This window comes from Ustilaginoidea virens, chromosome 2, assembly GCF_000687475.1.
Source record: "Ustilaginoidea virens chromosome 2, complete sequence".
Taxonomy (NCBI): domain Eukaryota; kingdom Fungi; phylum Ascomycota; class Sordariomycetes; order Hypocreales; family Clavicipitaceae; genus Ustilaginoidea; species Ustilaginoidea virens.
In genome coordinates this window covers 3,193,690-3,208,087 of record NC_057317.1, presented here as the reverse complement: position 1 = coordinate 3,208,087, position 14,398 = coordinate 3,193,690, and the positions used below count along the sequence as shown (strand labels likewise).

Below are 14,398 nucleotides of genomic sequence, written 5' to 3'. Positions count from 1 at the left end.
GCTGCCAGCAACCAGCGCCGACGGCTCCCCCACCTGATGAACAGTCAAGGAGCTTTAGCTTTGTCCCATGGGCGAATGTGTGTGGCGAAATACTCCCCAATGGAAGGTGGATTCGAAAACTCGAGCAGCCGAATTTCAAGAACCCAGTTCAATGGACTAAGCGTGAAGCCATAGCACGGTCAGCAAGAGGAACAAGAAGAAAGATGAGGAGTGAAGAGTGAAGAGTGAAGGGCTCTCGCTTCCCAAGTTGCGAGTCCAAGAGCAAGAGCTTCACATCAAGGTCGTCCAATTTCCTACTGTTAGCGGGAAGCATGAGCTCCACAATGGCGACGTCTTTATGCTTTGACCCTTGTCACTTTAAAAAAAAAAAACATGGGTGTGGGTGTTGGTGTGGATGGAAAAGCGGGCGACGGCCGATTTGGTCATGATTCTGCTTGAGTGATGATGTCCAGTCGCCACGCCACATTCTTGCTGCTGCTTCGGCTTTGGCCTAGTCACCTAGCGGCCAGCGCCATCTCAACCTGCACGTGCATCGCAATGCTGTACTTTTGGTGCCACGCTAACCAGTGTCTGTGCCTGTCTGTAAAAGTTTCCAATGTCGTTGGGAAGCATTGATTGCAGACATGGGACGGGACCTGCAACAGTCTGCCTACCTTCAACCTGTCTCCTTCATGTAACCTTACCTCTGCAACGCACAGAGAGGAAGTTGGCCCCTTTCCCTTTCTCTTTCCCTTTCCCTTTCCCTTTCAGGCCCAGGCCGACAGCTGCTGCAGCTGTAGGCGGTAGAAGACATGTAGGCATTGATCGAGTTGACGATTTGTTCACGTCGATGGCGTGCTGCAAGTCCGATGGGGCTGCTGAGGCGCAACCCCCGTCACTGCCAAGTGCGAGCTGCTCTGGCTCTGCGGGGCCTGTGGCTGCCCCCTGCTGGCAGCCGCAGCTGCAGCCCAGTGCCACCCGGTCGACTCCTCGGGCAGGCCAATGCCCAATAGCCGAACACCGGAATGGCCAGGCGTCTGGTTGCTTTTTGTTCCGTTTCCCGTTCAAAGTTTTCCGTATTCTTTCCGAGTTACAAATGCCCACCCCCGGCCGCCAACACAGTGCATGTACGGTACATACCGCGGAGCACGTGTCTACCTCAAGTACCTCCTACCTGGAGGCACCTTATGTTAGATACCTGCCTAGTAGTATACCTTAGGTACCAGCCTATCGCGTGCATCCACGCCAGGGTCGGGACTCGGCATCCGCACTGTACCGGTACTACCGGGTATCTCGGGGAGGTATCACTTGAAAGGATTGTGCAATACTTCCAAGTATGCCGCCATCCTGAGCAGTGAGCACTTGCATTTGGGCAACGTGCATTTGGACAACGTGCATTTGGGCAACTTGCATTCCTGTGCCACAATGAGACTGGCTTGTCCTCCGCCGGTCAAGGTCTTCTGCTTCTGGCCCGGATGGCCTTCCCCTAAAACGGTATCCATCTAAGCTTACAGAGCCTGGTAACCAACGTTCAATGTCTGGTCGGATTGCCTCCTTGGCTCTACCAAGTCTTGCTTGCCAAGTAAAGTCGGTGAACGGCGGCTACGAAGAGGCCAACGAGTCAACCCGCAAACACGGGCCTTTGGAGCCTGGTGATGTAGGACGAGGCCGAGAAGCGAAGCCAAATCTACAAAAACTTGCCAAAGCTCTTCTCTCGGGCGGACGCTTCGTTCCATGAGCCTGCCCAATTTAGCTCATTGCCTGTTGGCAAGAGAAATCTAGCCTGTGAACCAATCGTACATGAAAGTTGCCCATCACGATAACATAAAACACCTGCGTCTTACGATAACAAAACGCCTGCCAGCTTTAACAATAGAGCCCCAATACTGCGTAGGAAACTTTTTCTTGCGGCCGACATATCCACTGCTACTCATCATCTCCGTTTCGCATCTCCAGCCAAGCACTCGTCGATATCGTGCCACAGAACCAAGTCACTCTCTCGACTACACGCCTATAACCTCCCTGCAGCCCCGGTCTCGTACCTCGCGTGCTTCACATTCCAATTATCCAGGCCTGCAACGAGTCGAGGAGCAGAAAAGCCGCCAAGATGTGCTGTATGATGGCAAACGGCCAGGAGGCCGTCCCGAGGTCATTGCGTGGCGACCAGCGAGCCACGTTACCCCAGATATATCCCGTACTACTCGGTGCGGGGTCCATGACAGGGGTGGACGCAGCATGGTCGCATGGTCGAGGATGCGAGAGTTTTCAATCTCTTCGCTATGGATAACTGCGTTCGGAACAGGGGGCATGTGCTCGCATCGTTGACCGAGCTCGGAGAACAAAGCTCGCTCTTGAGAGGATTGACGGGACGACAACTTGGGTTGCAACGGGGGCATAGTTAGCGTAATTCCATTGGCGTGCTTTGGCAGGGTGCTTGGGCTGGACGTATCCCCAGCCGTGTAAGGTGATGGTTCTGGATCTCTTTGCACCCCTCTATGACCCGTCTTTTGGGCTGACTGCTCCTCATGACCGACGGAAGACTTGGTCCAACTGAGGCAAATCCGGGCAGATCCGGGCAAATGAGGCGACTGGGACAACATGACCTGGTTTGAAATACGAAGGATGTTTTGTCCAGTCACTCGCCCAGGAGGTCAATTCAATTGGATGAGCCGAGTCTTTAGCATGTTGGCTAAAGGCCATGCATTTGAAGCCGTCGTCGTCGTACTACCCTGTTTACAAGCACAGCGAATGCACCTGGTCGCTGTTTGTGCAAGACACTCATCTGGCTTGATTCGGCCTATCCTTCGCGTCGTGGAAGGGCATGTCCCTTAATATTCATTTGTCGGGTGTTGCGTTGGAATGTTCGATGCCCAAGCCTGGAGCTCAACTGGCAGCTGTACAAGGCGTCCTGCAGAATTCTTTCTCTAGAACAAAAAAGGCTCTCGTTTCTTTCAACAGGGGGATTGCTTCGTGTCATTGTGGGTGGGCACGGAGAGATGCTTGAAGGCTATGGTCTCGGCTTCCGAGTCGTTGAACATGTGCTGGACGACGCATTTTGATGTTGATCAAATCAAAGCAATGGTCCCGTTATGCTATGCACAGTACGATTCCTTGGATATCAAGTTTGCAGATTTCAACTGAGTCTCTGCAGATATCCTTGAGCGATTAATCGCTCAACGTCGCCTTGGCGAACGTAAAATTGACTGTTTTTCGTCAAGGTAATCGACCTGCACTACATGTCAGCTTGAGTTTTTCTTTCCGCTCTTTCCTTTGCTCCTTTACTTTCTTTATCTTCTTGTCGAAGAAAAAAAAGTCCGGATGAGAAGAGCGCCAGAATTAAACAATTACAGGGCAATACAAACCCGTATTCGGTCTGAATCTCTCCAGCATCTTTGAGAACCCGCACGTCGATGAAGAGATCCCGTGGAGGCTCTAGGCTGCCGGTCAGGTCGATTTCTGTCCACTGGCCTTTATACGCTGCCAGAAGATCGCTGTATTGCCTCACATAATCCTCCTCCTGGGGACTGAGGCTGCTTGTCGAGGCATCTGCAGCTTGTGGTATGCCATTCGTCGCGCTTGTCGAGTCGCGTACTTGCTGACCTGACAGATCGATGACGTCCGAGCCATTCCAGACCAGCTCCTCCAACTTTTCTGTGCGAGTTCTGTGGTATGCCAAAAGACAGCGCTTGTTGCGTCGCATGGACATGTGATTGACGAGCAGAGTGCATGCGATGGCTTGATCTGCCGCCGGATCAAAGGAGCCTTGGAAGGGTTGGAGGAGGTCTTTGGCATCCTTGTCAAGGTCGCGAACCTCTCTTGTCACTGCGCGAACAAGCTCAGCTTGATACGGTGGCAAATGCGCCAGGTTTTGCGTCCTCTTGGCGTGTTGCACCTGGAACGAAGTCAGTCTCAGCTTCACGTGGTGTGAGAATTGTCGCTGCCGTACCAATTTCACGCCTTGATCTCCATACATGTTCTTGATCTTCTTTGGACACGACCGAGCGTAAGAAGGGATTCTCGGAAACCGAAACAACTCTTGCATATGTTTTCTACAAATGTGCGGCTCGAATGGCAGACGTGTCGATAGAAGATGGGAAGAAAGCCATTGCTCCAGCCATCTCATTTACCCCACCAAGCATTTTGGGCCAGTGCCAAGCTCTCTACGTGTCAACGTACCTACCAGACGGCATGATTTCAAGCTGGGCCCTCCACGGGTTGTGGTATGCTGTCCTGAGGCGCTACGGACAAGCAACAGTTGTGCTGCACCGCCTTCAAGCTGCAAGTGACATGCATGTGGTATTCTGCGCAAAACTCTTGTTCCTTTGATTTCAAATGGCACAATAGCAAGTTGCTGACTGTTTGGGTTTGGCTGTCCATCGTGGATGTTAAAAGTCTTCATCATCTCACGACTTCGAGAGCAGATATATCATCCAGAGTTGCTCAGAAACCTCGCATGCTTGCTATTTTATCAACGTATGGGCTTCCATTGGTGACGCTTGCATTGCTGCCACGGAGTATGAAGGGGCCAGTCGTGAGAATGGGTGAACAATAAACGAGCGGGCATTAGTCACTAGACGTCCAACACAGCGGCAACGCTGAGCGTCTCTACGGCTGGGTCTACTATGCGATTAATCCGGTTCTGCCTCAGCCGCCCATTGCGGGAGAGTTGCTGGATATAGCAGTTCAAGTCTGCCGTGGATTTATGGGCTTGGTCAGTCCTTGCTTAATTGTCCTTTATTCCCAGACAGGCAGTGTTTTGAAAAAAGCATCGGATAACAGGTGACGTCCACCAAGGTGGCATGGTGCCCACTGTCGAAGTGCGAAAGGCTAAGACTGGATGCTCGTTAGCTTCCACCGCTTTGCAAGACATCCCAAGCAAAATATCGAGTTCAAGGACAAAGATCAGAGGTGCATAAATGCTTGTTGTTTCGTCAATCGGCGGGTCTTGAGTCCGCCTCCGAAACACGGACCAATTGTTCTCATCATTGAATCCACGCAGGGTAATTTGTGTAGTCTGAAGGCAGCTGTTGCTGTACTTACATTCCATGGAACGACGGAGAAACGAACCACATGATTATCGACTTTTGAGTGAATGTCGCAATGCTCCAATCTAATCAAGACAGACGCATGTCATGAGGTGCGTAGCTACAGATTGGTCAAGTACATGGTTTCAGAGACTTGTCACAGTCAAATTCGGATGTTCAAAGGATGAAAAATTCGAGTGCAGAGCAAATGAGCATGGAAATTTAAGCTTTTTTTTTTTTCCCCAGCAATGACCCCCTGCTGCAAAGTTTGGTTGGAGCCCACACAAACGTATCCGTAACCCCACTAGAACCGGATGATCTGTCGGCCCGCTGACCGTACTGTAGAACTGGTTGAGTGAAGCTCGACGTAAGAGCTCCTGTAGACTGACCTGGTGTGTCAAGCAACTATTTCGGATTAACTGATTTCATCCACCTCATCCCTCTCGCTCATACGCATCCTCCATCTCCTCTTGATTCCTCCGCAATATATGCTTTAAGGACTAATACATAAAAGCGAGCCAAGATGCCTATTGCGCCGATAATCACATTCAAAGCTGGTCAATGCGAGATTGATGTAAGTTGCGCTTATTGCCTTATCTCAGTTATTACACTACCACCATCGTATTGACTGGGCAATAGGACTCTTCATCACGACCACTCAAGGTCAAACCTCAACCTCAACCAGGCTATCTATACTTGTATTCCGAGGATGGTAGGTTTCGTCTCCTCCATTGTACATGTTCATAGCTTACACGGCGGCCAGATCTGATACATTTCTGCTGGCGCAAACGCGATCAAACGGTCGACAACCCGGAGCTTGACTTGGTCATGGTCCCGGCCGACGGCAGCTTTGTTTCCTACGAATACGACGCCGCCCACCCTACCTCAAAAACGAACGGTCGCATGTTTGTTTTGAAGTTTGCATCTTCATCTCAGCGTTACCTGTTCTGGCTGCAGTCGAAACCCCAAGGCCGGGACGGGAATCCCAGCTGGTTCAGCCCAAGGGACCGCAAGATCGGTGAAATAGTCAATCAACTGCTTCAAGGGGAAGAAGTCAACGTTTCTGCGGAGCTTGCCTCTATCAGAAATGTTGATGATGGACGAGACGACGGGAACGACGATGACGAACCCATGGAAGATGTTGAAGGTCATCGAGACTCGCATGCTCATAGAGGGAGTGGTAGTGGCGGCGCTGGCCCTGATGCTACCGGAGGCGATGTAAGACAAGAAGGCGAAGAAGCAAGAGAAGGTGGTGCCGATGGCGCCAGAGCGTAGGTCAACCCCAATTACCTTGATTGATTCCTCGGGAGAAATTGGCAGCAACCTTTCTCTTGATGTCAGGGGTTCTTTTTTTTTTTTTTAAAGAAAATATAAAACAGAGCTGGCCTGACAGTGGCTTCCCCTCCCCCACCTTTTCATTGCTGTATTAGTATTAGAGTTTTACATCTGTCGCAGATGAAAGCTAAGGAAATGACACATGACACACATTTTGCTTCATTGCGTTGCATCGTGACTTCTGAGCTGACTAGCCTCTAGGGCTTCCTTATCAGCACCAGATGCTGCTGCAGCAGTGAGGAACTTTTTGAATTCGTTGAGAGACCAGCAGGGGCTTCAACGAGGACAACAACAACAACATTCGGATGTACCATATCCACATCTCAGCCATCTGCTCACTTCAACGATGACAGTGCCAATGATCGACGGGGCATCCTCAGATTTCATTGACACTCTCCTGAGCCTTTTGCCTCCTACCGTTATTGTTCTAACTGCTGGTTTCCCCTCTGATGAGGAAGGTCAAAAAGAACCATCTGCAGGCACAGTCGAGAGAGCCAAGGCATCGCTCTCACTGGACGATAAACGAGGTTTGCTGAAAAAAGTGCTTCGAAGCCCACAGTTCAACCAAGCTCTGGGAGTCTTGACCATGGCTCTTCGGGATGGGGGATTGCCAGGAGTTGCGGATGCTTTGGGTGTACGAGTTGAAAATGGTGGCTACATGCCAGGTGGTCAGATGCCTTTGGGGGGCGGGCAGGCTGTCAAGGCGTTTGTCGACGGTGTCAGAAAGACTGTCAAGGAAGATGTGCAGTGATTGTTTGAATTTGGGGAATTACAGGAGTATGGATGCCAAACCTGGCCTTTGATGACACTTGTGGATAAGTTATGGTCGGTAACTACCTCCTAGATATGAGGTACTTCCCAAATCGAGACCTGGGTTAGGAGGTAGGTAGCCGGTAAGTGGTAGAAGATAGGAAGAATTTGTCTGTCTGGTGCAATGACGACGATGCAGGGAGGAACAGGACAGCCAGAGACTACTCAGCTGCTGTGACACTTCACTGCGCCTTGTCGACACATGACCCTTTTTCAGTTCCCTATCATTTGATATAGGTCCAATGCCGCCAAATTTTTCGACGTCGTAGCCATATTTCCTGTAGTAATAGACGTCTTGACGTTAGTAGGGCTAGGTATTCTAGGATTAGGAGGAAGGAGGCTGCGTCTTGCAATCCTAAACACTACAGCAACAGCATCACGAGAGTACGCACTAGGCCCATAAAGATACATGACCATCGTATTTTTGAAGGAATACCATTTTTAAAATAACGCTCTCTAAACTTTGTAATCATATTGCGAGTTCAAATGATGCATATCTAGCTATTGTGGTGGCGCATTGCCTCTGGTCTCCAAGAAGCCTTGCAAGCGTTGCTCCACACTTATCAACAACGGGGGCCTGACGTTGGACACGAAGAACCTTCAATTGCTGCAAGAACACAGCTTGATATAAACCTCTCTTTTGATCGAGTCGCGCAGCCACCATTCTTTTCTAGCAGGAGCCGTTGTCGAGAGACATCATACTCGCAAACTTGCGTCCAACATGGAGCCACCGTTTCCGACTGATGTTCAAGAGTTTGATGCGGACGACCGTATTTCCTTCTCCAGGCTCGACAACAAATTCATTGCTGTCCAAGATGACGGCACCGAACTCGAGTTCCACCAAGAGCTGAAGCGTTGGCTTCCTCATGAACACGGCGACATTGAACAGCAGCCGCATGACAGCTTTCCCGATCAAGAGCCCACCGTCGGCGCGAGAACAAGGCAGCATGAGGCAGACGACGGGTCAGAGGTGAGCTCCATGACCTTTAGCGCTTCACGTCGGACGAGGCTCTCCTTTTCTCGCACCTGGCGAGGGGAAAAGCCAGTGCAGACGGTTTGCCGGAAAGCTGACAAGGGCGTTTGCACCCCCAGCGTGGTGATCAACTTCAGCCGACGCGACCGAGCAAGAAGCAAAAGCTGGCGCCGCAGCCCAAACAAAACACGGCCGTCTACGTTACCGGGCTACCTCTCGACGCCACCGCGTCGGAAGTTTACGAACTCTTTTCCCGCAAAGCAGGTGTGATTGCAGAGGAAATCGACAGTGGCGCCCCAAGAATCAAGCTCTACACGGACGAATCCGGCAACTTCAAGGGAGACGCGTTAGTCGTCTTCTTCAAACCCCAAAGCGTAGACATGGCCATCATGCTGTTGGACGACACGGATTTTCGCACGACGTCTACAGGCACGCGAGAGGGCAGGATCCGAGTACAAGCGGCGGATTCGACCTACAAAAAGACGCAGTATGACAAGAATGGGGCGGCCGCTCCGGAAGACAGCAATGGCGGGCACGAGGGAGAGAAGAGGCAACGAAACAATCGGGATCGCCAGAAAATAATCAAAAAGACGCAGAAGTTGGATGCGAAACTGGCCGATTGGGACGATGATGAGCCGTATCCGTCCATTGCACAGTCGACTGCCAAGAAGAACAAGACGGTCATCCTGCGCCACATGTTTACGCTCGAGGAGCTTGAGGAGGACCCAGCCGCATTGTTGGAGATCAAGGAGGATATTCGAGACGAGTGTTCCAAATTGGGTACGGTCACGAGTGTTGTCTTGTACGATGAAGAGCCAGACGGCATTGTGTCAGTGCGGTTCAAGGAGACGAGCTCGGCAATGGCGTGTATTCAGCTGATGCACGGCCGAAGCTTCGACGGACGAGTGGTGGAAGCATTCATCAAAACCGGGAAAGAGAAATACAGGAAATCCAACAAGGATGCTAGCAACGATGCTGATTCAGACTAATGCAAACGGACTTACGCAGACGGGTCGGTTTCTATTTTATATTTTATATTTTTTTTTCTTGTACTATCACTGGAGGGGGGGGAATGAGCTAGATACCCAAGTGTAAATATTAAAACAGTGTTTGCTGATGGTCCCCGTCGAACCGCTTGCTTCAAGACCAGATGCCAGAACTTCCTTGACTATATATAGGCTGATATAGGCTGAGATTCAGCTACGAAAGGGAAACGCGTTCTTCGACGGTATACCAAACAGCAGCCTCGATGATTCTGTATACAATCTGCAGCTCACATTCATCTGCTCTTGCGTGTGAGTGGAAGAGGTCATCTTGTCATTTGCGAAAACGTATTTCCGGTCAAAAACAAAAAAAAAAAAAGCCAGAGGGCGGGCACTCACCCCGAGGGGCGTAAACCATGACAAAGTTCGGCGACACTGGCATCTGTAGAAACCATCCTCTCCTCGCCAGGGGATGCCTCTGACCCCAGCCCTTGCGCAAGACTTGTCTTATGTCATCGGCATGCAAACACATGTGCATAGAGTGGTCCGAATCATGGACATGAACAATCTCTCCCTGGCAGTTTGTTCTCAAAGCATGTTTGGCGAAAAGTGCCAGGCCATGCTTTTCTACACACGACCTCTCTGTGCCGAACTTGTTGGGATGAAGATGGCCAACTTTCACCATTGCCCTTCTCAAGGTCTGGTAGCTGTGCCTCGAACCATGCTGATCGATTTGCCGCTGGGGGGCGATCCCAGCGACGACGGGCCGCAGACCATGCCTGTACGGCAGGTGCTGCTCCGGCAAAATCCCAGCCTGTGTTGACGAATCGAAGTTTTTTGAGAGCGTGAATGGGTCACGGAGGGCCCAAAGCCTCCACCACGCGATTTGGAGGTAGCCGGAGAAGGTGGACGGCGTGCCTCCAGGTCCGAGGCTGATGAAATTGCAATAGTCGTTTCGTAACAACAGAACCAGAGGGGTGAGCAGGACAAGGCATTGCGTGAGGACAGATCCAAGGGTGTGAAGGGATAGCACGAGGATGGCGGAAAGGGTCACGATGCTGGGACCGTTCAAAGTAACGGATAGGGATTTCTGCTGTGGTTGGTAAGTTAGGGACGAAGCGGTAGGGTTGGCAAGCGTATCGTCTTCAGCCGGTACGGAGGACACTGGGAGCGGAGTGGACGCAAGTGTGATGGACATGTTGAAACCCGATTGCCAAGAGATTGAGGGGAGGAGGAAAAGCTGAAGAAGAACAAGTCAATACTCCGAAGTGCAGGATGAAACGATACCGACGCCTACAAGTCTCAATGGACGAGGTCTCTACACACGGTCAGCAGAGAGGGAGGAAACGAGGAAAGAAGGAAGAGACACTGTCGTGCGGCTGACTCTTTGGTCACGTTTATCCCATTCCAGGATACAGGACGATGGCCGCAGGCTCCATGGCCAGTTCGCAAAGATGGGCGGGTTGGCTGCAGGAGGAGAGGGGAATGCAGTGCAGCTAGGATCCCATGGCATTGCTGGAAATGGCAAGCTGGTGTTTGCTGGCTTGATGTAGATTGGCTCGCAAAGCCGTCATTGGATCAGTCACGGCTGAACAGCGACTCTCGTCCAGTCATGACGTTGGGCTGACGGATGCTGAATTGAATGCAGATGAGGGGGGGAGGAATGGGGCAAGGCAGGCGATCGCGAGTTTGTCTTCAGTGGAGGCGCGGGAGTGAGTTCTTGCACTCGTTTCTAAAGCCATTGACTGAAGGCCTGTCAACTATTTGCCTTCAATAATGACTTTCGGCTCTTGTATTTCCAGAAAATCATAACTACCTACCTGTTATGACGGATATGTGGCTATAGTATTCTATTTATCAGAAGATAGGTTGCAGCCCATATCGATTGGGGGGAATCCTGGTCGCTTGTCTTTCGTTGCTGGGCAACCGCGTAACCTTTTCCCTGCAGCACCTGGTGCACCACCAACTCTCTCGCAAGGCCAAGATGTGCTTTCGTCGTAGAAACAATTGCCATCGTTTTACTGCCGCACGCTTCGAGAAGGATCCCACACTGGAAAACGAGCCTCTCAATCAAACCCTGACCTACAACCGACTCGTGCCGAGGATTCCATTAGTGCACGCGTCTTCCACGACTCTCGTGTAGCGGGTGCGGTCCTTGCCGCATTCCTTCTGAGCTTCCGGGGTAATCATTCGGATGCTACTTGAGGCATTACCAACCGTGAGCCTCTCAGCCTGGACATGTACCCACCTTCAGCTAACATGTCAAATGGAGCTCTTCCAGTAGTTGCCGCGATGGGGCTGCTCTCAAATCCACTCCGGCGTCGTGAACAGCGGCTTCCGCTACACCACAGCCCGGATTCTCCCACCAAAGAAAGCTTTTCGGATGACGAGTATGACTATTCAGACGACGATTCTGAGGAAGCATATTCGGTAGAGTCCTCTTCAGCGTACAGTTCAAGAAATGCGTCTTCATCAACGCCCAGCGGCTCTCTGCTCCGGCCAAAACGGAGCATGCCATCGCAAACGCCGCGAAACAGGCTCTCCACTTTATATCCGTATCGATTGCCGTCAAAAATGAATCGCTATGTTCTGTACGGTGCCATGGGTATCATTGTCCTCCTGGTAGTCAGCCTAGTAAGGGCCAGTCAAGTTGAGAACTGGAAAGTGGCCAACGGCAAGGTCAAGACCACGGCGCCGCCGCCACCAGCTTGGGAAAACTTCCCATTCTTAGAACGATACTATGGTGGCATTCGGACACTCAGGCCATTTAATGAAAGCGAGCCCTCTTACCCCAACAGACCCATTGAGCAACCGCAAAGTAATGGCAAGTTTGCTCGGGAAGAAGAAGAGGCCGAAATTAAGCTTGCTTCCAGCCTATCTTGGGAAAACTATCCGGCCGCCAATAAGGAAGAACATATTCACGAATGCTTTATTGACGCTGCCGGAAAAGTTCGTGTGCCACCCCTCCGTTACTATGATGGCCGAACCCATGGTTTCCCGGAACATGTTTCTGGTTCCTACGAAGTGCTTAAGCTACCAGAAGAGATTTGTTTTGAACGATATGGGCGTTACGGACCGTATGGCCTGGGGTACTCCAATAGCCTGGGTGGCCTTGGCACAGGCGAGCACGGTGAAAATGAAGGTTTCGATTCAGTCTGGGACAAGACACCACGAGTAGACTACCGACAGGTGAATTGGGCCGACGTTCAACGCCGTTGCTACCGTACGAATGCGGGGAGGTACAAGAGTCTGCCGTCCAAAGCGCCCTCCCCTCACGGCTTCTATATTGGAGAGCCAAGCTCAGCTAGTATCCTGGCGCGAAGCGCTAGCGGCACGAACAACGTCACAGAAGAGAATACCAGCAAGCCACATGCAGGTACTGCCTTTGCGGGAAGCTCCAAAGGAGCGGGTAGCGAGGGCACTACATCAAGGACTGCTGTTGTCGTTCGATGCTGGGATGAGTTTCTCTTCCGTGAAGACGACATTGCTCATATTCGGGCCATGATTGCGGAACTGTCCATGGCATCTGGCGGGAGATATGATATCCACCTTCTTGTGCAAGTCAAGGAGGATGGCAAATATCCCATTTGGGCTGATGGCGAAGCGTATGAAAAACATATCAACGAGACCATTCCCAGGGAATTTCAGGGCTTGGTTACCCTCTGGACGGAAACTCAAATGCTGGCATTGTACCAAGGCATGTATGATTTGTGGACTCGTGGCCCTGATCTGCCCGTCCATGGAGTCTATCGAGGCTTGTCAATGGCTATGCAACACTTTGCTTACTTACACCCCGAGTACGACTACTTTTGGCAATGGGAAATGGATGTTCGCTACACGGGGCACTACTACGACCTCGTTACAAAGCTGGAGGAATGGGCCAAAGCTCAGCCCCGAAAGGGCCTTTGGGAGAGAAATTCCCGGTTCTACTTCCCCAGCGTCCACGGAACGTGGGAGGACTTTTCGACAATGACTCGTTTCCAGAGCGAGATGGGCACCGTGGGGGCTCACAACGTGTGGCAAGGCATGGCTGGCGCTGACAAGTCGCCTCAAACTCCACCCCCGGCTTCCAAAACGGTTTGGGGACCTGTCCGCCCATCTGAGGAACAAGACTGGTTCGAGACTGAGCAAGACCCTCTTCCGCCTACCGCGTATGAGTCGGACAAAAACCAGTGGGGTGTCGGCGAAGAGGCTGACTACATCTCCTTGAATCCCATCTTTGACCCTGAAGGGACAACATGGGGCCTCAAGGAGGACATAACCGGCTACAACCGTACTCAGCCTCTGCCCCCTCGTCGGGCTGCCATCATCACCACGTCGAGAATGTCGCGCCGCCTGCTGATGCAGATGCACAGAATGACTGCTTTCAAGAAGCAGTTTGCGTTTCCGGAGATGTGGCCGGCTACCGTGGCTCTGCAACACGGTTACAAAGCTGTCTTTGCCCCTCATCCCATGTACGTCGATCGCAAATGGCCCGTGGCTTACATGGCACAGACCTACAACGGCGGTCGTGACGGATCAAGTGGCGGCTCAAGAACGAGCGTCTTTGGCGATAAGGAGCACAATCTCAAGGGCCTCTCGTGGTTCTACAACTCTGGATTCGCGCCCAACTTGTATAGGCGTTGGCTCGGCCTCAAGGTAAACAATGACGGCGGTGAAGAGTTTGAGAAGACTGTGGACGAGTCGAAAGAAGGACCAGGGGTTGGAAATATGCGTGGCGGCGAGGGGAGAATGTGTATCCCGCCCATGCTATTGCATCCCGTCAAGGACGTCGAGTTGCCCGTTGAGGCGCCGCCTGAGGATGAGGACATTGTGGAAAACTCGGACCCAGCTGCCTAATCTCGACGTGGCTTGTCTTTGTCTTTTTTTTTATAGAAGCTCACATGTTGATGGTTTTCTTTTCACGTTTTATGCCGTTTTCGTCCCCCTTTATGGGGGTAGCATGGAGTTGGGATATAATCTTGATGCAAGTCGTAAAGCGGGTTGGTAAACAGTGACGATTTGAAGGGGGGGGGGGGGGAGAATTAGACATGTCTCTGCATATGAAATATTGGTTGGTGTACACCATTTCTTGAATCGTCCCGAAGTCAGTCATTGGCAATAGAGCCACGGGCCCGGGGCAAGACGGTTGCAGGGCATGTACCAAGTTGTTTCGTATGTTGGCAATCGAGACGAACCGTTCAACAGGTATTCATTCGGGCTCCCGAAGTTATTTACATTCCAATAACCGTTGTGGACTCATCTAACACCTCGAGACTTTGTTTTACATGGTGGTCTTGCAGCCCAAGCTCTTT

At 51.5% G+C, this 14,398-nt stretch overlaps 5 protein-coding genes across 5 annotated transcripts; 3 read left to right on the top strand and 2 right to left on the bottom strand.

Moving 5' to 3' along the window:
- Window positions 1-3,112: 3,112 nt before the first annotated feature.
- Window positions 3,113-4,021, bottom strand: UV8b_02638 (uncharacterized protein; the record flags this gene model as incomplete). The annotated part of the gene is made up of 3 exons (XM_043140136.1): window positions 3,113-3,206; window positions 3,342-3,871; window positions 3,926-4,021. 3 exons carry the CDS (start codon window positions 4,019-4,021, stop codon window positions 3,113-3,115), a joined length of 720 nt encoding a protein of 239 aa, XP_042996070.1.
- Window positions 4,022-5,526: 1,505 nt separating this feature from the next.
- Window positions 5,527-7,089, top strand: UV8b_02637 (uncharacterized protein; the record flags this gene model as incomplete). The annotated part of the gene is made up of 4 exons (XM_043140135.1): window positions 5,527-5,577; window positions 5,643-5,715; window positions 5,767-6,274; window positions 6,540-7,089. The coding sequence occupies 4 exons, from the start codon at window positions 5,527-5,529 to the stop codon at window positions 7,087-7,089; spliced, it is 1,182 nt and encodes a 393-aa protein (XP_042996069.1).
- Window positions 7,090-7,869: 780 nt separating this feature from the next.
- Window positions 7,870-9,110, top strand: UV8b_02636 (uncharacterized protein; the record flags this gene model as incomplete). The annotated part of the gene is made up of 2 exons (XM_043140134.1): window positions 7,870-8,118; window positions 8,241-9,110. 2 exons carry the CDS (start codon window positions 7,870-7,872, stop codon window positions 9,108-9,110), a joined length of 1,119 nt encoding a protein of 372 aa, XP_042996068.1.
- Window positions 9,111-9,321: 211 nt separating this feature from the next.
- Window positions 9,322-10,302, bottom strand: UV8b_02635 (uncharacterized protein; the record flags this gene model as incomplete). Its single annotated transcript, XM_043140133.1, has 2 exons — window positions 9,322-9,404; window positions 9,504-10,302. 2 exons carry the CDS (start codon window positions 10,300-10,302, stop codon window positions 9,322-9,324), a joined length of 882 nt encoding a protein of 293 aa, XP_042996067.1.
- A 1,376-nt stretch (window positions 10,303-11,678) lies between these two features.
- UV8b_02634 (uncharacterized protein) lies at window positions 11,679-13,943 on the top strand (the record flags this gene model as incomplete). Its single annotated transcript, XM_043140132.1, has 1 exon — window positions 11,679-13,943. The coding sequence occupies one exon, from the start codon at window positions 11,679-11,681 to the stop codon at window positions 13,941-13,943; it is 2,265 nt and encodes a 754-aa protein (XP_042996066.1).
- Between the last annotated feature and the right edge of the window lie 455 nt (window positions 13,944-14,398).